We start from the raw sequence: 20,898 nt of genomic DNA on the forward strand, positions 1-20,898 counted from the left end.
ATCAATCCGCTGAACGATTCCACCGATAAACCATAGAAAACCAGGCAGGCAACACTTGCCAAACCAGATGAACTGAACCGGATATGAAACTGAATTTTCTTCGTCAAAAAGAAATAATTTGATGCGACCGTGAAAAAGGTATATACAGCGCGTCCCAAAATACCCAGAACTTATTTTTTCGAGGCTCTATAGCGTCGGTGTGGAAACACGTACCGCCATTATTTTCATACAATTTCAAAGCTCACAATCTGAAGTTTATCCCTGGCGAGTATTGGTTTGATATTGAATAGAGTTTTTAAACTATTCGTGTTCAAATAAAGGTATGTCGAAAACAAACAAGGAAAATCGATAATGCGGTACATCAGTCATACTTTGAGCGCGCTTTTTGAATAGGTACATACTCGCACGTGAATTTCAAAATTGAACTTGAAACAAATTGAACTTGAAAGGAAGAACAATATTGTGAATTCATTTAAGGTGTAGTCTACGTGGATCGAAAAGAAAAGGAAACACAGAAAGTAAAAGGCAACGAGGTCGTCACATCATGAACATGACAAACCATTTCCACATTAGACAAAAATGCGCATGATTGATTTTCCTTGAAATCGGTTGAGTTCGTTTTTGACATGCCTTTATTTAAACACAAATCATTTCAAAACCTTTTTGAAAATCAAACCAATACTTACCAGGGATAAAGTTCAGATTCCAAGCTTTAAAATGATATAAAAATAATGGCGGTACGTGTTTCCGCGGCGACGCTAGACCCTCGCAAATAAAATCTTGCGGGTATTTTCGGACACGCTGTAGAACGAGATGCTTGAATAATTCCACCGGAATTGAAATATCTGCGATTGACCACGATTTGATTCGGTTTGATTTGATTCATTTAAAAACCAACGACAACGTATACTACACATACCAAAAACAAAGATAAGGAAACAAAAAAGAGATGATTTCGTCTGGGATAACCCCCAAAAAACACCGATTGCAGAGGCTTATTTTTATCGTCAGATTATGTTCGATTTTCAGTCCAGCTACAATGGTCAGTCTATCTGTTGTCCTGAAGATTTCAACTCTTTAATTTCGTTTGTACGATACCAGCAAAATCATATTCCCAAACGGATGGAAAAAAGTAAACCAAATCCTAAGACAATGATCCGTGGAGATAGAGCGTACATCTTCAGATATAGCTTAGGGGAGTCAGGCTGGCGTATCAGTAATTTCCTCGCCTTCCACCGCTGTGACCCGGGTTCGAATCCCGCCTGGGCCAACATGTGGATTAGGTTTTCAGTCCCTACCTGATTCCGTGGGTCTTTTCCCTAAAATATCATTCTGGAGTTTCCCTCCCATCTCTAAATTTCTTCTCATTGTCTTCTCCCTACAGGTTCCTTCAGGCTTGCGAGCTACAGTGCCTATAGGGCGCTTTTGAAGAATCATTTGTTTCATTACCAGAAATGATTAACAATATTGTTGATGCTTCAATCTAAAGAATAATAAAGGCCACATTCGAAAGAAAAATGGGAAACCTCTATCCGTAGCTTAAAAGACCAATTTCTCACAAGGATCTTTTCCATAAAAACGTATTGCATGTGTCACTATAGATTTAGCTTTTAAAATCATGCGAAGTCTACAATATTGCAAATTAGTTTTTTAAACTATCAAAAGGGGAAATAAAAAAACGTATGATGACATAAGCTTCGGAACATAATTTCGATGCATGACGAGTTGAACTGGCCGTAATTTTTCAGTTTTCTTTTCCACTGATATTTAGGGGAGAGTTGAAACAGGGACACTCTGTTACCGAGAAAAAAGAGTGTATTCGAAACCCCGATTTCGTGTGACCAGCGAACAACGTTCTCGAGTTGCTGATTACGAACGCCCGAGTGCGTGTGGAGTGCAGCTTGGCGAACATTCAAGACGGCAGCCGCCGTATCAACACGCCAAATGAAAAAGAAAATCTACTGATCTTGTGAAAATAATTAAGATCCCGGAACAGCTATTAAAAAAATGGCAAAGACAAGCCCACTTTATGCTCACGTAGAGTTTTAGTTGTTATCATTACTGCACATTATGGAGTGTCATGGCCTAGCGGTTGAGAATACCGGACTCATGCTCTGGTGTTTCAGAGGCAACAGTGGCGTGGGTTCGAGCCCGCCGGGTGGACACTTGTGCCCTTGAGCAAGGTACTTAACCATTATTGCTTCGTCCTTCGGATGGGACGTAAAGCCATAGGTCCCGAGTGTTGTGTAATCCAATGCACGTAAAAGAACCCAGTGACACTTATCGCTAAGAGAAGGGGTTTGCCCCGGTGTTTCTGGTCTCCTGTATAAACTCCCACGTGGAGTATTTAGGAGAAGAACCAACCAAGAACTGCTCATGCACTGAATGAATGTTGTTTTTTTTGTTTTTTCATGAACAAATAATTAACACGTTGCGCGAAGTCCGCCATCTTTGTTCTTGACGTTCTGCATTTTCTCCCTGATAAGTGGGGAGTGAGAATCCTGTTCGCGAACACCGTTCGCGTGTTGATTCACGTTATACGAAACCCCGTTCTCGTGTTCATTCAACACGAGAACTGGGTTTCGAACACGCCTCGTGGTTACCAACCACGACTTTGACCACCGCACGCTCCAGAAGCGACGCCCCTTTTTCTCGTCAATGGGTATAAATTGGGGGTTCATTTTCTTTCCCGCGTGCCTGCATACATCTGGCATCAATTATTTTGTTAGAACGCCCTTCTTAATGCTGTCGTCCTCATGTAGTGATTATGAATAGCAAACTACCTACCGAGCAAATAAAAAATCGTTTGAAGTCATTCTACTTGAATGGCAAATTACAAAGTACCGAGGTTACAGAGAAAGAAAAATTGTCACATTTTGGAGCCTCAATGTAAAGAATGCCCCTTATAGGAAGGAAGGGGATGGGCAAAATATTGTCTTGTTAGTCACCTCACCCCGTAGAAATACTTTTCCCAATCGGTGCAGGAGATGAAACTGTCATGGGAAACAATAATGTTTGGACAGAAGAAAACGGCAGAAATCGTATTTTTATTTATAGTTGGCCACATGTACATCGTATAAATCCCGATACAAGGGGTGGGGATGGCGTGGGTGTGTGTCTGGGGTGGGGTGGGGATCGAGAGACAATAACCCCAGCCTTGGATTTATACCCCGACAAACCCGATGACAAATTCAGTGGCGGTTCTTTAAAAAAAGCCCAGACAGCGAGTAATGCCGCGGGAGAGCTGACCGTGAACAAGCGATCCGCTCGGCCGTCTGCTACGGCCGGGCGTGGGCGACAAACACGCTGCTGGAATAACTGCAAGAAACTCCGCTCATTCGGTTCGGGTTCTCTGTCAGTAAAAGAACTCGATAAAAACGATCATTGATGACAGCTTTTAACTGTATGGGAATTCTACTTCCAACTCAAAGCACGGTTATGCATATTTGGAAATTATATCCAACACTGGGATATCAAAAAGGTGAAAAAAAAAAGAAAAAAAAAACACAGGCAAGATATATATAAGCTTAAATCTGCATCCAGAGAAACATCGAGTATACATTTTGCCGAGTTTTGTTACTTGACGTATAGAATAATCTCCTATACCGACACTGCTAACTTGAGTATGAAGCCTACCATTCAGGGAGCGAGGTTGAATTCACAGAACTCACAATGTGATTTACTTTTACTCATCAAGATAATCCGGAAATTTAATAAAAGGAGCTGTATTTTTAGAAAGGGTTCAACGGACGCATATCGAGGGTTTAGTTAAAAACCTCAGTCAGTATATGGTTGATAAATTTATGCGTGTCAAAAACAGGGGTACAAAACGGAGGTATAAAAGCTAAGGCTAAGACGTTGATATCAGGGATGTGTCACTGAAAAGTCGGTTCAGAACCCGAGGGAACTATTCATTCCTCGGAATCGTTGTTTTGAAGATGTTTATAGAAAAAAAAGAGTTTTAAAGATGTTTAGAATAGAGGAACCAGAACCAAGTAACGATTGAAAACCAAATAGGTCAGGTTCAAGAATTGATAACTTTTGGTACATATCAAAATGGATAGGAAAAAGGTATGCTGGCGTCACACAAAAAAACTAACAACCCTACACACAATCGAAATAATGATCATAATTGCGCAATGTATTCAAGGCACATCTTCATGAGTTTCATGATTTTTTCTTCTTCAGCATTTACGAGTTGAACGTGCTCGTTATTTCTGCCGACATCATGCAAAACATTATATTTTTAATCATACGAGATTATACCAGAGATCATTAAAGAAAGGATAGTCTTTGGGAGAATTCAAAACGCCTACATTTTCTATCAGGTGGGACAGAAAAAAAACACTTGTCTAAAACTGGCCGCGACTTGAATTAATCATCATCTGAAATGTATTGCACCATTTCTGGAAATGTTTACAGAACCGCAAAAGGGCGTGCCTCGCATAAACAAATACATGTACACAAAAACTACAGATTCTCGATCAGTGTGCAAGTAAAATCTTTCGTCCTCATTCCTTGTACAATTCCCAACTTCTAAAGGATTGCTTGGCATACATTACAGAAATCGAAACGGTTCAATTCAACTAAGTTTTCAATAATGTGGCTATTTCAACGAGATCGACCTATTTTAAGTTTTAAAAGAACGCAACAACTTTCCTCATCACAACATTATCTGAAACACAAATACAACACTAGGAATCTTAGCCGAATTAGAAGATAATACGAACCAATAAGGGAACTCGGTAAATAGCAAAATAGACAACGAATGTTACGGGCATTTTGCGCGCTTTTTTTCCCTTCTCGGTTTATTGTCTCCTCTTCGTAATCGTATTTTTATAAATTTCGTTGTCCCTGTTCTGTTTGTCGCATGTCCTCTTTTCATACTTTCATTTTACATGTACTTTGGATTGCGACTTGTACTGTTTACACAAAGAAATGGAACACACCAAAAATAAACACACCAAAAATAAACACACCAAAATGAGTACTACTATAGATAACTCGTAATTTATTTGCCTAAATTTGGATCACAAATATATATGCACGGAATACAGGGTGAGTAAAAAAAAGGAAACCCAACTTTTTTGTAATGAAGTTCTGCATGTAGCACTTTCAAAATCTAGGATATGAAAGCCCAATTAATATGCTTTCTTTTAGTACAAGAATCATTCAAATCACTTATGTACTTTTCAAGTTACGGAATGTTAAAATTTACAAACACCATTTTAAAGTAGTGTCCACGGATGATGACGGATCACATAAAAGGGAATTATTCTTTCAGCAAAACGAAAACAAATCACACAAAGATGCACGTGAATTGCTTTCGTTTTGCTGAAAGAACACAAACTTTTTTGTGATCCAGTCTTCATTACAAAATGAACTTCATGTGATGAACTTCATTACAAAAATAGGCCTGACGTTTGGGTTTCCCTTTTTTTTTGGACACGCCTTGTATATATTTTATCTACAAGCCAATATATAATAATTTGTTTGTCCGCAATTCTTAACAATTCATCTCATAACGTTTCTCCTATTGTTAAACTATACAATACAATATTTGAACAGTTAGCATACATACACTTTTTAGTACAATGAGACTTTTATGTATTCTCAGAATAATAAGGTATTTAAAATTTACATTTATCTACACAGTCGATTTATCTATCATTTGAAACTGAATATATAAATTATCCAAATATGCCTATTGTATGCGAGAATAAGTAGATATTCTGACGATTTCAAACTGAAATAATATACCTTCCTTCAAAATGAACTTATCTTCAACAGTCTCTTTCCTTCTCCAATTTTCAGGAGTTTTACCTGACAAATTTCTCCTTTTGTTTATCTATAGGCAGAAACTGACCCTCATCAAACACATACCCAGAAAACGTTAAATTCAAATCTTATTCATAATTTGCAAGTTAATTACAATGTATTTACAGAGCCGGAACTGCCGGAGGGGACTACTTCTGGGGCAAAAATATCAGAGTATCTAATATAATAATATCTAATCTATGTTGCCATTTTAGAAACTAATGAAGTAAACTCCTTTCTTTGGAAAAATATCAAATCTTCAATTCGAATTGTATGAATATTTGTTTTTACAATCGAAATAAAATAGTTTTAGAAAGAAAATCACAAAGACCTCTTTAATATATGTCAGCCCCTGACTTTTAACCTTGACACTTCCTTGTGCACATACAGCATGTGCAAATTTCTTAACTCAGGTATATTTTCCTGGACTTGGATAGCTCTTCCTTCTTCTTTCTCTTCTTGTCCATGGCTGACACCTCCTTGACGAAGTCATTCAGAGTCCCTTGGTCAAAGTAGACATGTGCGATCCTATCCAGGAGCTGGTCCACCTTGACAGGCAGAGACTTGGCCAGGTCTGCTTCGTATTCTTCCATGTCCAAGTTGGGTAGGAGTTCATCTTCCTCCTTGCGTTTCTTGCCGCCGATGCCTGTGAAGGACTTGAACCGACTCAAGATGAAGTCGATCATCTCATACTCGTTGGACTGATTTGCAATGTCTCCCTTGACCGTCTTGAAGGCCCCGATGATAATCGTCAGGAAGACGTTAATCATGACGAAGCAGACGTAACCAGTGAAGCAAAAGAAGAAGAGCGGACCCAGAATGCTCTCAGTCACCAACAACTCGCCAAACTTGAACTTTCCCAGAATGGCCGTCATCATGGTCTCCATCGTGAAGAGAATGTCCGAATAGTTGTAAAGCCGATTGCAGAAGATCAAGTAGAATGCTGCGGCAAAGGCAACAAAGACAAAGGAGAACATGAAGGTGAAGTTGAGGAGTTCCTCAGAGCAGCTATGGATGGTGTTGGACAGGAGACCGATGCGACGGTTGAAACGAAGCAGCTTCAGGAACTTGAGAGTGCTGAGGAAAACCAGTAGGCCCAGCAGGTATCCCATCAGTTCATTCCAGTAGGCCACGTACTGCAGGTTGATGTGCTTCTGGCTCTGCTTCTTAGCGAAGTCATTCAGCAGGGAGTTGGTGACAAAGAGTCGGAAGAAGTAGACAACCATGGTCACAATAGAGAAGATGATGATAGCCAACTCGTTGAGATTCCAGAACTGTTTGAAGTACTGCTTGCCTTCCTTACGGATCAAAAATAATTCCCTGACCGTCAAGCAGATGATGAAGACAAAGAAGACAGCCTCACAGATGACACGGACGAGACCGATCCCCTCGTGGTATGTCAACAACCTCAAGACATCGATGCGATAGTTGGGGTAGCTGCCACCAGTAGGTAGGATCTCCACCATCAGATTGATGAAGCTGAAGAGATTCGTCTGAGCGTTGTAGACAGAAAACTCAATGAACAGGACCCTTGTGTATCGGTCGATCCATGCTTCTTGGTACATCTTATCAACCGTTGCTCTCACACGATCTACCGACTCGGTGTCCACATAGTAAATGTACCCACCACCCAGATACAAAGCGTGACGCCCCCAAACAGGGTAACTATCTAGGACTTTGTTGTCAGTGAACGTATACTCTGGATACTCAGGTCCGTTTGGGTCAAGTGGAGTCCAACCGATTCCGTATTTGGCCTCGTCCTGAGCGGCCCCAGAGTAATCGATATTGCATTCTGTGATGGCACGCCTCATTTTGGGATTGACCTCACACTTTCCTGATGAACAGAGATGGAATAGGAGCGATAATGAGCCATCAAACAATGTCTCCGACTTGCAACATACTTGACCAACATTTATGAGCCTAAAGTGCGAATTTTGCAACAAAGTGGGACAAAGCCTACATTTGAAATGGTAGTCGATTTTGAGACGTTTTTGGTGAACCTCAATTTGCAAATCCTCTCCTACCTGTTCTTAATTTGTCAGTTCCATCAAACATCTACAAAAACCAATTTTTAACCCAATTTAAAACTTGCCATTCTCCAATAAACATAAATTTTTCAGGAAAAAAACCCACGAAAATGCCAAACCCTCAAATTTACAAAAAAGTGGGTCTACTCCAATGCAGTTGCAGTCTGTATTTCTGTTACTGAACTCGGAGGGAGCGAAACGTTGCATGAGTGCACCAAGTCGCTTTCATGCTGTGCGAAGTAAGCATGACTACTTCTATTTTGAATGTGCACAAAGTTAGGATGCACCGAGTACAAAGCAACAGACTCAATCAACAGCTGCAGCGACAGCGATCAAGAAAATGTCGCGGCAGAAATGCCAAAGATGATACCGACAGTCAATTACAACAGCATCTGTAGCGAAAGTTGGTTTGAGGTTCACTCAAATTTAAAAGCATACAGGATCAATTGCTGTCCATATATTTTGTTCGTTTCCAATAATAACACCGCTCAAAATCTGAAGAAGACTTTTCAAAACCTAACATGTTGAAGTTTCAGCTCAGTGGATACTATAATTTTCAAGAAAACAGTGAAACACCATGCACAACCTAATGATCACGAAACACGATTTTATCATTATAACTCTATATTCCAAAAATCAGTCAATTGACTGATCATTGGAAATCACCTACGTTTCTTGATTTTTTTTTCAAGATGCCACACAAGCTAGACAGAACAATGTCACAGGGTTTTTATTATCACTAAGATCTTTAATTGACAGGTGACTTTTGGAATAATTACGGCAAACAATCCTCTTTTTCCTCTATGCTTTAACTTATTTTAAAATAATTCAGAAACACAAAGTGATGTATCTCGCTTACCTCGTGGAACCCTCAACTGCCGGAACATCACCTTGCCCAAAATCTTAGAGTACCGATCTCCAAGGAAGTTCTTCTCATCAGGACTAGGATCTTGATCATTGTACCAGGGACCGGCAAACATGCCTGGAACCAGGCCAGTGTTCACCCAAACCCAAAACTTGGGAATACTTGAGGCCTGTGGGAGAAAAGACAAACAATATTAGCAAAACACCTTTAAGGATGACTTGTAATGTTGGAATGTTTGCGTCTGGAAGATCTAAAACATTTAGGTTTCACCCTTCATTGCATAATATTTTTAGCATTGTATAGACAAATCTGGCGGCAGCTATTTTCTGCGGTGGCGCAAGGCTTGCATGAGTCGCACTCCGGTAGTACACACGCAAACCAGGCTCCTTCAATCAATGAAAATACCAAAATGTGCGTGCGCCTTGTCTTTAAGAATGCATGCAGCATGTGCATGACACCAACGCAGTGAAAGATTCTAATTCTGGTCGCCAGATTCCACTATACCGTCTGGGAGAGGGTTCCCACACAAAAAATTACAATTAATTCTACGACTTTTCCATGACTTTGCCCTTTCCAGGGCAAAATTAGGGGTGTCTTATTCCCACGCTGGCATCTTAGGAGCCTATGTACACTGGCCAGTCATCACACTGAGGCAAGGGACACCACTCCCTTTCAGCTTTCCAGTTTGACACAAGACCACTGAGCAAAACAAAGGAATCACAACGGTCATGGTGCATGGAACATGCAACAAGCATAGCGCATACATGTACATGCATATAGAGGAAGTATAGTAAACTGGAATGCAAACTGGAAGACTGCTTTAGCCAAATATTACGCATCATCACGTATCCGCTCCGTTCACAAGTACCCCCCTCGACAGCAAAGAAAGTTCAGTTGGGGGTGACCGGACGACACCATCTTGCCTGACTGCAATATTTTGCCGCGGCGAAGCGCGGCCACTCCGTCTATTATGCATACTACAAGTCCCCTGGTGTACGAGCGTCACACACAAGGAACGGTGCGCGCGTCAACCAGCGAAATGTAGTGTCCCGCCCATGGGACGTTGTTGCTAGGTAAAAGGGCGCCCTCTTTCGTTAGCGCACGGAGCCCATAGGATTCCGTGACTTTTTCCCATGACTTTTTTTCTTAAAATATCAACTTTCAATGGCTCCTTGTAAAATAACAAAATATCATGATTTTCCATGACAGCTCTTGAAATTCCACAATTTTCCAAGATTTTCACACGACTGTAGGAACCCTGCTGAGCGCAAGTGGACAGGCAACCCCAGTAAGCTGGGTGGTTGTGTGGTTAAGATGTCAGCACTAGAAAGCAGGAGGTCCTGGGTTCGAGTCCCACCTGAGTAAGCTTTTGAATTTTCACTCCAATCTCGGACAGCACGGTGTATCCAGGCTGACATGATAAATCTGCTGTCAGAAATACTGAGGCTTTTTTCAGACCAGCATCGTACTTAGGCCAAGTAAAAAAATGAACCAGTTTCTTGTCCTCACCCACTTCCTTTATCCCGCCGGACTCCTATTTTTTTTTTTTATTTATACATTTGTAATATATTTTGCAAATTTTGTCGACCTATTGTCTAATTATTTGTTTCTAACAAAATTGTAGCTATGTTGAAAGGGTTACGGCTCCTTTGGACACAATTTTGTATAGTCAAGAAAATGGAAGAATCCATCTGCCATCTTTGAAAACCTGCCATCTTGGGAAAGAAAGGGGCGCGCCTCAGTCATTTCTTTAAAAGCCTGGACGGGAAACTATTTTTTTTTAAAACTCGGCCTTACATTCATGAAGGTGTGATTGCCATCTCCGCGCACCAGCAGCTTAACGTGGGCGTCCTTCGTCCAGAAGGCAAAAGGATCCTGGTTTCCGTAGCTGAAGACCGACAAGAGCCAGACAAAGATGACGCTGAAGAGTATCTCCCGGATGATGGCATACATCTTGAGCTCCTTGATGCGTTTGATGCGTTGGCGCTCAACCACGTGAGGATCTGGGGGCACCCTTGCAGCAACTGGGTGGACGTTACTTGTTCCTGGAAATAAGGATAATATAGGTTACATCACCAGCTAATGTCATAGACCCTTTGCATTAAGGTGCCCTCTTTGAGGTGAGTTTTAATTATCTTACAGTGAATGCACGAAAGGTCTACTTATGGACATCCATGTGTCACAAAAGCAGTCACCTCAAACATGGCTGCAATGCAAAGAATCTCTTAGTTCTGTATGGCAGTTTTTGTTTGTATTTTTAATGATGGCATATTAGTCAAGTTGTATTGGCGATTTTTTATTTTCATCATTTTATTTTATAGCTGCTATTTTTTATACTGTTTAAGTACTAATGGTATAATAAAGATATTCTTGTATGTTTTTACTTCCTTTTTAATTGTGTGCATGTAGCGTTTTTAGTGTGCATCTTAAAAAAATTTAAGCATGCAAAATCAAGGAGCATTTCACTGTTTTCTTATATATATGTGACAATAGAACAGTAAACAGTTACTGATAAGGTCAATACGTGGAAAACTATTAGAGAAGTGTGAACTATTCTTGATTATTTAATTAATAATTTAATGATAATTCAACAAGAATAGCAATAACCCTAATATTCTATTTGACTTCATTATTATTTATTTCTGGTACTGAAACCAAGGATTCCTCAAAAGCTGGGGGGGGGGGGGGGGCGTTAAGGCACCTACCATACAGGGTGTGTAGCCACTCCTCATCTTCTTGAAGATGACAGTCTTCTTCATCCTCCTCAATGTCCGTGTCTTCATCGGCGTTGGGCGTCTTGAAGACGAGGGCGATGAAGAGAGATACTAGGATCACCTGAGAATGGATGCAAATGAAGAGTTTGAGTTTCGTCCTAAAGGTATGTCTTAGCCAAGAAGGTGCACTGCCTAGATTCAGTAATATTCACGGACTACCTTTGATCTTTAAAGGTGCATAGGATCACTTGATTTTTGTGCATTTTGTTTTTGTTTGAAGCAACAAAATTGCTTAAAATCTTCAGAAGGGTTCATAACAACTAACTCAGTGAAGTTTCAACTCAGTGGATTCTACACATTTTGAGCTTGTAATTGGATCCTGTTGCTAACGCACGCACGCAAAAATCTGTGCCCACGCGCACACTCCCTAATAAACCGACTATTTTCTTTGGAATGATTATTTTCTTCCAGCCGTAGCCCTAGATTGCAGCCTTAGAATGGAGCTATTGATGTACCTTGATGGGCTGAGTCAGAATAATGCCACAGAAGAAGGAGATGATGATGGAACGAAACCAACTGGTTGTCTTCTCATTGGCGTACTGCAGGCCGTAGAAGAACGTAAAGGTGGTAGCAGCCAACGTGGCTAAGATACAGATGATCCACGCCAGGTACACGCACCACCACGGCAGGCTGCATCGCTGATTCCTCTTAGCTGGAGGGTGCTTATTGGAGGCAGGGCAAGGGTCGGGGGATACCTTGGAGGGATCCTTGTCCATCTTGGCATCATCACTGATGATGAAGATGTCTCGTGACGACACCTGGAGAGGAAAATAAGACACAGGCTTATAGTGATAGCATGGCCGCTGCCAGTTATTTTCTTTTTTGGACATGACCCCTGAAGTGCCCATGGCTCATAGAGTTATAGAGTCCATTGGAAATCAGTAGAGTAGGTTCATTCTCAATTGAGCATCCTCTACCTTGATGGATGCCTCACGAACCTTTTCAAATTAAAAAAATGACCCATCTGCCCAAAACGATCACAAGCCGTCAGAGCTTCTTGTAGTTTCTCTTAAACAAATCTTGCACGATGGAAATCAGTAGCAACTGTCAACCGTACCACCCACGTGCTGTTCATATTCATTTTAATGTCAAACTGAGTGACAGTCAAAAATGAAAAGCTGGGTATGCTCTTAATGCATTTGGACAACTAATTTGTGGAAAAAGAATGTCCTCTGGACTTATTTTATGGCATCCGATCATAAATGCAGATTTGCATGCTTAGTCTGATAAATGTCACTGGAAGGACACAAGTTTGATGTGACTGACTCACCGTATCGCTGTTATCGGCCCTCGTCTTCATGGGATGAACTCGGTTCCCACCCAAGACGCACTTCTGCTGTTTCTCCTTCGCTACTTGGATCCTGGACGGTCGCTTCCGTCTTACCCTGGACTTCTTGAAGAACTGCACCATCAGAAGACTGATGGGGAACACGATCAGGTTGGACTCGATGCCAATCGCTATCTGGATATGATCCAAGAAATATCAAAAGTCTATTTCCAGGGTTCCCATCACTTTATGAAAACTAATTTCCTGAGTTTTCCCTGATATTTCCTCGATAAATTTTTAAAAATTCAACGTAGAAATATTTTCACAGTAAGGTTGCTGGGAAGTCAAGAGGTGGTTGCAGCAAGGCGAGGTAATATTCACCTTAGCCAGTTCATCAAGGGACACAACTTGTGCCGTGCGTTGGGACAATAATTCAATGACACATGCCCAAAGACTTACGACTCAGATGACGGAGATTTTTTTCAGCGCTGTGTAAAATCAAACACTGAATCAGTGTTCAAGCCATCTGTCAAGAATCCAAGGGAATGTTTGGACTCTCTGTGATCATTTGGGAAAGTCTCAAAATTGACAGTACATGACATATTGGACCCACTGACCCAGGTATAACTACGCTGTATTGGTTCACTGATGAATTCATAAAACATGTGCCCTTGGGCAGTTTTTGGCATTTCAGTTAAGGAGAATACACGAGAAAGTGTGGATTCGTAATTAAAGGGAATATACATCACTGGCTTTTGCTGTAATTTTCAGAAATGAACTATTTGAGGGGTTAGTATAATAGATCAAATACTGTTACACTGACATGTTTGAAGTTTTGTGTTCGAAAATGCTGGAAAAACCAAGAAAAACAAAAAAGTTCAAGTAGTCTGGTTCCTTGACTCCACTAAAGATAAAATGGATCAATTTATAGATGCCGGAAAATTGTAAGGTAAGGGAACCAGTCTAGCTGGCCTGCACCCGTTCATGAACATGTAACCAATAGCAAACAAAATTTGGACCGAAAAAAAGTGTAAAGTTGGAGCAGTAGTTGAAAAATAGTAAGGTTTTTCCAACAGTGGTCGGCCGACCACCGTTGCAAATGTATACAAAAATACCATTTTCTTGAAAATGACTTCACACCAGGTGCCATTATTTTACAGGATGCTTTAGACTGTCATTTACCAACATCCTAGTGACGTATTTCGTAAAAACCTGGTAGTTTTATTTTTCGATGTTTGCAAATGTTGTATATTCCCTTTAAAGAATCCACACTTGTGAGTGTATTCTTCAACTTAAACCATTGCGTCAAAAGAAGTATTGGCATTAACAGTGAGTGGAAATGAAACACTTGGGAACAATGTTGCAACCTGAAGCCACTTCCATGATTGTGTACAAAGTCTATGGAGAGTCAAGAAAATTTAAGTATTTCATAACAAAATTGGAAAGATTTCTCAGTCCCAGATTCATGTCTTATCATCATTTTGCAATGAATGACCTTCATTGAGATGACATATGAAGAAAAAAGTGGCGTCAGGATGCAACATTTTTCCCGGCTCCTTCCGTCGACATATGGATAGTTCAGACGATGATTTCTTTCCGACTCGAAGCAGGTTTTGCAGTGACGACGGAGAATCTGACAGTAAAGATGCATTGGTAATTTCGGAAGGAAAGATTTCACGCATACGGTCCTATTAATGCTCATACTGGAGAACAATTGTCCGATTTGTGCAAAGTGTGGATTCGTAATTCCGCATCCACACTTTACTAAGGGAATAAATGTGTGCTCCGGAGGTTTTTATCACTCGTTTAATACCGCTTAGAGTCTGGGTGCTGATAATTACCCGAGCCGGAGGCGAGGGTAATTATCAGCACCCAGACTCTAAGCGGTATTAAACAGAGTGATAAATACCGACCGAGCACATATTTATTCCCATTCATAAATACCTTATCCGTAAAAAAATATCAAATAATTCGTTCAAAAAATCCCGATTTTGTTCAACAAGTTCACTTCATGCTTTTTGAAACATCCCTCTAGCAAAATAATGGAGTGTTCAGCTGGCGAGTAAGATGTAAACAACCCTTTTATGGAGATTGACGCGCGCGTAACATGTTCTGCGCGATGTCACGCAGAACGCACCTGGGGCGTTGCGTTTTGAATTTAGAACTATAAAATTCTGACTCGCTTGTAGTGTTGCGCATGCCTACGTGAGGATTGTGAACGTTCAACCAATGAAACGGTAAGAGGCACTGGATTTTTAGGAGTCCACATTTTATTGTGACACTAGAAAAGTGTTTAAGACCAGCTAGCCATGTCTTTATCATCCGTTTAAGACCGGCCACGTGACGGGCTCTCGACCAATAGGAATAGCTAAACTGTCTGAGGTATTTATGAATAAAGATTCTTCGTTCCGAATCCACACTTTGTGGCCAGCGTAACAGATTTGTAGTTCCGAATCCACACTTTTAACAATAGTGTGACGTCATAGCAATGGTTTAAGGAAGTAATAGGCAGGGCAGTTCAGGGCAGTACAGGGATTACCCATAGCCATAGCAAAGATAGGAGATATTATGGTTAATGCATACCTCAGATGGAGACAAGCTGAAGGGTCCTATGCTGAACGGTTTGACAGTTGAGCCGGTCGCTACTGCTTGGTAAAACATGATACTGGTCAGCATTTCCAGCCATAGAGCCATGAGACAACACATGGCACGCTGCATACGAGTGAATCGACTGCCGGGGGGCCGGGTGAAGATGGACACCCAGAGATGCCCGTCGTTGAAATGCTTGCCGGTCTGGCTGGAGAAGACATGACTGAACTCTTGCATCTGCTCCTTGCCGGAGACGGGAAGCAGGCGGTCAACCTTTGTGGATAATTGACAGAAAAAATAAGTAGATTTAAAGCGAGAGACGTGAGGACACTGAGGTCATGATGGATTATAAAATGGTTGAACAATACTGCCAGTAAAACTTGTGCGATCCCCCTGGTATCCTGGCAGTTTGTATACATGTACAGGCAGTTAGTAAGGACAATTTTCAGTGACGGCCTTGATTGTCCACCTGGCAGGTACCAGTTCTCAGTTGAATGGGGAGTTTGGGTTGAATGGAGAGTTTGGGTGAGACACCGGACTAACATATGTTGGAGTCATTAGTAATACAGAGCTGAGCTCTACAGAGACCCCGTAAATATCCATATTAGGAAGGATTTTTGACATCAGCCTTCTCTCCACAGACCACCTTTCAAGTTTGGTTGAGATTGATGACTGAACTTACAGTGAACTGGAACACACACACACACACGGACAGACAGACGGAATACGCGATCGCAATATCCTGTTCGGGTGAGACACCGGACTAACATATGTTTGAGTCAGTAGTAACACTGAGCTGAGCTCTCCAGAGACCTCGTAAATATCCATATTGGAAAGCATTTTTTGCCGTCGGCCTTCTTTCCACAGACCACCTTTGAGATTGATGACTGAACTTACAGTGAACTGGAACACACACACGGACACACAGAAGGAATATGTGATCGCAATATCCCCCTGTCTGACTTGAAAGCCAGGGGGATACAAACAATTTCAGGAAAGAAGAACTGAGGAGAGAATGGTTCAAGTATGGAAGAGTCCTCCAGATGCCAATGTGGGTCAACTGACGATAGCTGGAAGCAAGGCCTTCTGCTCAAGAGTATACAGTTTTATTTCCCACAAAATCCGTTTCCTCTCTGAGTGATGCGGTTGATATTTTCCAGGTTTGCAGCATTGCTAATGTCGCTAACATCATGACTCTGGGCGTGAATCCCTGTCTACATGGCATATTATACACATATTGACTGGCCATAAGGTCACTAGTGCATGTCTATGGACCCTGAGGGCAAGTGAGTGACCAAGAAGATTCCAATTTCTTGATGGCGAAGGTTCAAACCCTGCTCCAGTCAATTTCTTTGTTCAACTTTATAATTGTTTTCTTACAAATTTGTAATTTAAGGTGTTTTTTCCCCATGTAATAATTGTATATTGCTTCCACTGTTTCATTATAGTACACGAAGGCACTGGGTTTCACCGTTTATCTTGAAAACATCAAATATGCAAATCAAATCAAATCATATAAAAACATAACTAAACAAAATAAAAAATTCTGAATGTCTTTAATTGCCCTACCTGTCCATCTCCATCAACCACTGAGAACCACTGGTTACACAGGAAGAAGTAGCGTCGCTTGGTCTGTAAGTCACGGATGGCAATGTAGCTCATGTACCAGCTCTGAGCCGCACCTTGTCCCGAGTTGTCGTGCCAGATGCGCATGTAGTTGAGTGCGCCAAGGGGTCTATGAAGGTGAATTTGAGAAAAACATTACATTAGCAGTGTTCTCCAACCTGTAAAAATAACCTGGTGCCCCGCCAAGCTTTCTGAGGCACCCGCCAAGCTTCAAAAGCTGCCGCCAAGCTTAAAAAATTGCCCACCTTGCTTAAAATAAGGAACACTTGTCAAACTGACAAGCCTGCCCATTGTAGCAATCAATCAGGTCAAAAGTCTCAAGGCCAAACTGCCTCAGAGTTCCTGGTCACTGATGTGTTAAAAAAGATGATGCTGAGCCAGTAATTGTGCTTAATTGTTAGTGTTTCTGTGTTAGAAATGGCCTAAAAGCTGTTATCCGTACATAAACTACATGTTCATCTGCAAATAGTGCCCCCTAGCATAAAGAAATGTATGACTGCAAATAGCGCCCCTAACATAATTATAGCACCCTACCCCCTCCGCTTTTTGACGGCGCATCGACCTTTAATTTTCAAAGTTGGAGAACACTGATTGGTTAACACTTTTCTGTTGGTAATTCTGGCACTACATCATTATTTCCCCTGCTCAGTGAGCCCATAAATGTTCCAAAGACCCCCTCAGTACCCTAGGGAGTATATTCCCCGATGCTGCCATTTCAGCAAAAGCAGTTAGAATCAATCACAGTAACCATCTCTGTCCTCACAGGTACCCCTTGTATCCTGAGTTTGGGAAAAGGCCATTGTGACAAAGTGCCTTGCCCAAGGACACAAATATCAGTCTGGACTCGAACCCACAACCTCCAGAATGACCCACAAGATCTTGAGTTCAATGCACCAGACCACGAGGCCACCGTACACCATGGTTGAGAATTTTAACCCTTTAGTCACTGTAGCGCCCGAAACCACCCGACCACTCTCTGGTTTTATTGATTTTCAGTGAATAAATACAATGTAATACAATAAAGTCCAGGTAAAAGTAAGTCCAGTGCGAATATGGCTTTAGAAGTATAATCTGCAGTAACTCAAAAATTTACAGATTTCAGGTGTTATATCTTTGGTTGCCTATAACCCAGGCATGCAACTGGGAAATCACAAAAAAAGAGGAAATTCCCATTTTTCCCAGACTTTGTACAGTGTTTTTGTATTTTCAATGGCACACATGGGAAGTAAAAAAAAGGGGAAATCAGCTGATCCGAGGAAAAGTTGCATGCCTGATAACCTAAAAACTGTGAATCTTGTTTTTTATTGCAAAAGGAGTACAAATGCTGGAACTATTTCTCACTTTGCAGTGGTCAGGAGGAATCTGTCTATGCTGCCTCTGATAAGAATCTGCCGGTTGGGATCTTCAAGACATCGTGGCTTTGTCTCATCGTCTTCACCGGACAGGATGAAACTCACCTAAGACAAGATTGCACACATGGATCCTGACAACTGAAATCATTCACATTAAGAGAGTCACCAGAAGTTTCTCTTTTTTTGGGGGGGGGGGGAATTTTCATTTACTTTTTTTTTTGGGGGGGGGGGGGAGAAGTTGACAATAGTAGTTTTAGACAAAGTAAGGGTCGGGGATCTTTTCTGCCAGCGTGGGGGAAGTTCCAGTAATTATCCAGGAATATTTCAGTGGGGTTTTGCTCTAGAGCCGGAAACATTTGACACAATCACAATATACCATACATGTTCACATCGCGATACCACACATGTGTTATATAGAAAATGTCCCCAAAAAAGTGTTCGTCTATTATTTTTGAAATAACAACAAAACCAAGAAGTAAATGTTGAAAAATGTTAAGTGTGCAGATACTCCTAATCCCTGGCCACAACCCCAATGAGTGTTATTTAATTTCCCTCATGCCTCACTGCACAATGGTCAATTGATCACAACCTTTTTGGACACTGTGACCAAGTTCCTTGCCTTTATCAATGTCAGTGCTGTGTTAAGTAAGCTGCGTAAAATCCTTCATGCTGTGAAAAGGGCTGCAGTTGGGATTGGAATCATTTGCCTGGCTATCAGTCATCATGGCAAGACCTCAGTTTAATGCTCAAGGGCAAATGATTCCAATCCCAAACCACATCAGCCCTTAAATTTGATGAAGCACAGCACTAGCAGTATGAGCTTAGCATGCTGACAACCTAAACTCAAAGTGCATTTTTTTTTTACCAAAATCTTTGGCAGCTGTGGACAACCAAATGTGTACAATCTTTCTAATTTGTGCGTAAAAATGCAACAGTGATAACAACTGAGCTGAGTTGATAACGTCAGGTTTGTTTTGGGATAGAGGTTGAGAGACAACTTACCTTTGATTCTGTACCAGCATTGAACCTCTTTCCCGTGACTACAATCATCTCATACATATAGGAATGGCTTGGGTTGTTATCTGGCAATGGTGTCACGCCGAGCTAAGAGAAACAGGGAGTAAAAAAGCCCAAGTAAGTTGACGTGAAAAATCATTGACGTTATTTGTTATTCAATATTCCAAAGGACTACAGTAATTGTTGTTGTGGTTCTGCACTTTGGATGTATGTTTTGTCGCTAACCTGTTGTTAACCCCTTCACACCGGTATTCTCATGCCTAACTTTACCGGCTTTAATACATGCATAGCTATAAGCACAGCAGCCTTTGTCCAGGTAGCAGCTGCATGGCCCACAGGCCGCATAACACGGCATACACAACATACCAGACAGATTAGCAGACCGCAGCCAAACCCGTCGGCCAGCTTGAAGGGGTTAACCATGTACTGTCCATGTTATGTTACAGGTTTCACCACAAAAATGACATATAGGTGAATAAATGTTTTGCGACTGCTAATTTTCACGAAATCCGAAAGTCATACTGCTAAATGAGACATGGAATGAAAATGATCAGCCCATGTTTAATTATGTACTGATCACTTTACAATCACTCTACAACTTTGTGGTTTGATAATTCACTTCTCACCAGGTAGACTGGTTTGGGCGCAAAAGCAACCAAAAATAAACCCCTCTTTTCAGACAACCTAAAATAAAAATTAGTTTTTCTTTAATTAAACATACAAGTTAAATGTATTGATAGTACATCTTTTAACAACGCATTGTCCTGCGGCAATATGTGAAGCATTCTGCCATTGCTAGCAAGAGCTGGGCAGAGGAAGAAATGAGGGTTTGCGGATATTAGGAAAGAGAATCAAATTCTCCTTACAACACTGTTGATTGCACTTCAATCAGACATTCCGTTGACAAGTTATGGCCGTTTAATTAAAGTTCGCATTGATTGACATGTCAAAAAAGTAAAATACTGAAAAATGCCTTTAAAGTTTTGAGGATTATATTCGTGAGAATGAAAGATACCAATTGTTTTTTCCCCTAAAAAACACTTTGCCCTAAATAACACTTTTAGTCCATAATTTTTATTTCAAATAATTTTTGTTTCTTGTACTTCCGTCATTTTGCCTCAGGCCGCATTAATTTTGACGATTTGTATATTGCAGGTCAATCCAGTCAGAAAGCAGTTTGCATTTTCAAATTTCAATAAAATTGAATGTGCCCAGTTACATGTCATTTTGCCAGTATGCCTCGCATATCTGAAGCACCATTCAGCCTTCTTTCTGACAAGTTATCAGAGGGTGGAATAAGTGATAACAACTGCCAACTGACCATCATGACATCTTTCTTGTCTTTCCGCCGCGCCCACATGAAGATGAAGAAGAACAAGGTGTAGATGACACCACAGGTCAGGTAGATGGTGAGGTTCTCCAAAGGGTTGAGGTTATCAAAGACTAGGTCCCAGTCTAGGGCGACTGGCTTGACTATCCAGGTCGTGGTGAAGGGCGTCAGGTGGCTTGTCTGACAAATTGGAAGGTTGGTTCTCTCGTCCAAAACCACCTACAAAAACCAAAA

At 41.1% G+C, this 20,898-nt stretch overlaps 1 protein-coding gene across 1 annotated transcript in view; it reads right to left on the reverse strand.

Annotated features, from left to right (window-relative positions):
- Positions 1-5,176: 5,176 nt before the first annotated feature.
- The window catches only part of LOC119737627, a 55,578-nt gene continuing 39,856 nt past the window's right edge, over positions 5,177-20,898 (reverse strand). The window contains exons 29-39 of the mRNA XM_038212094.1: positions 20,656-20,883; positions 19,320-19,421; positions 18,307-18,422; positions 16,909-17,074; positions 15,334-15,612; positions 12,754-12,945; positions 11,939-12,241; positions 11,415-11,544; positions 10,507-10,754; positions 8,704-8,878; positions 5,177-7,651 (exon numbers count right to left, since the gene is read on the reverse strand). Of these exons, the coding sequence (XP_038068022.1) occupies positions 6,222-7,651; positions 8,704-8,878; positions 10,507-10,754; positions 11,415-11,544; positions 11,939-12,241; positions 12,754-12,945; positions 15,334-15,612; positions 16,909-17,074; positions 18,307-18,422; positions 19,320-19,421; positions 20,656-20,883 (3,369 nt within the window). The 3' untranslated portion in view covers positions 5,177-6,221. The remainder of the gene's footprint in view (positions 7,652-8,703; positions 8,879-10,506; positions 10,755-11,414; positions 11,545-11,938; positions 12,242-12,753; positions 12,946-15,333; positions 15,613-16,908; positions 17,075-18,306; positions 18,423-19,319; positions 19,422-20,655; positions 20,884-20,898) is intronic.

The sequence above is a fragment of the Patiria miniata genome, unplaced genomic scaffold (genome assembly GCF_015706575.1).
Source record: "Patiria miniata isolate m_02_andy unplaced genomic scaffold, ASM1570657v1 HiC_scaffold_3, whole genome shotgun sequence".
Classification (NCBI taxonomy): domain Eukaryota; kingdom Metazoa; phylum Echinodermata; class Asteroidea; order Valvatida; family Asterinidae; genus Patiria; species Patiria miniata.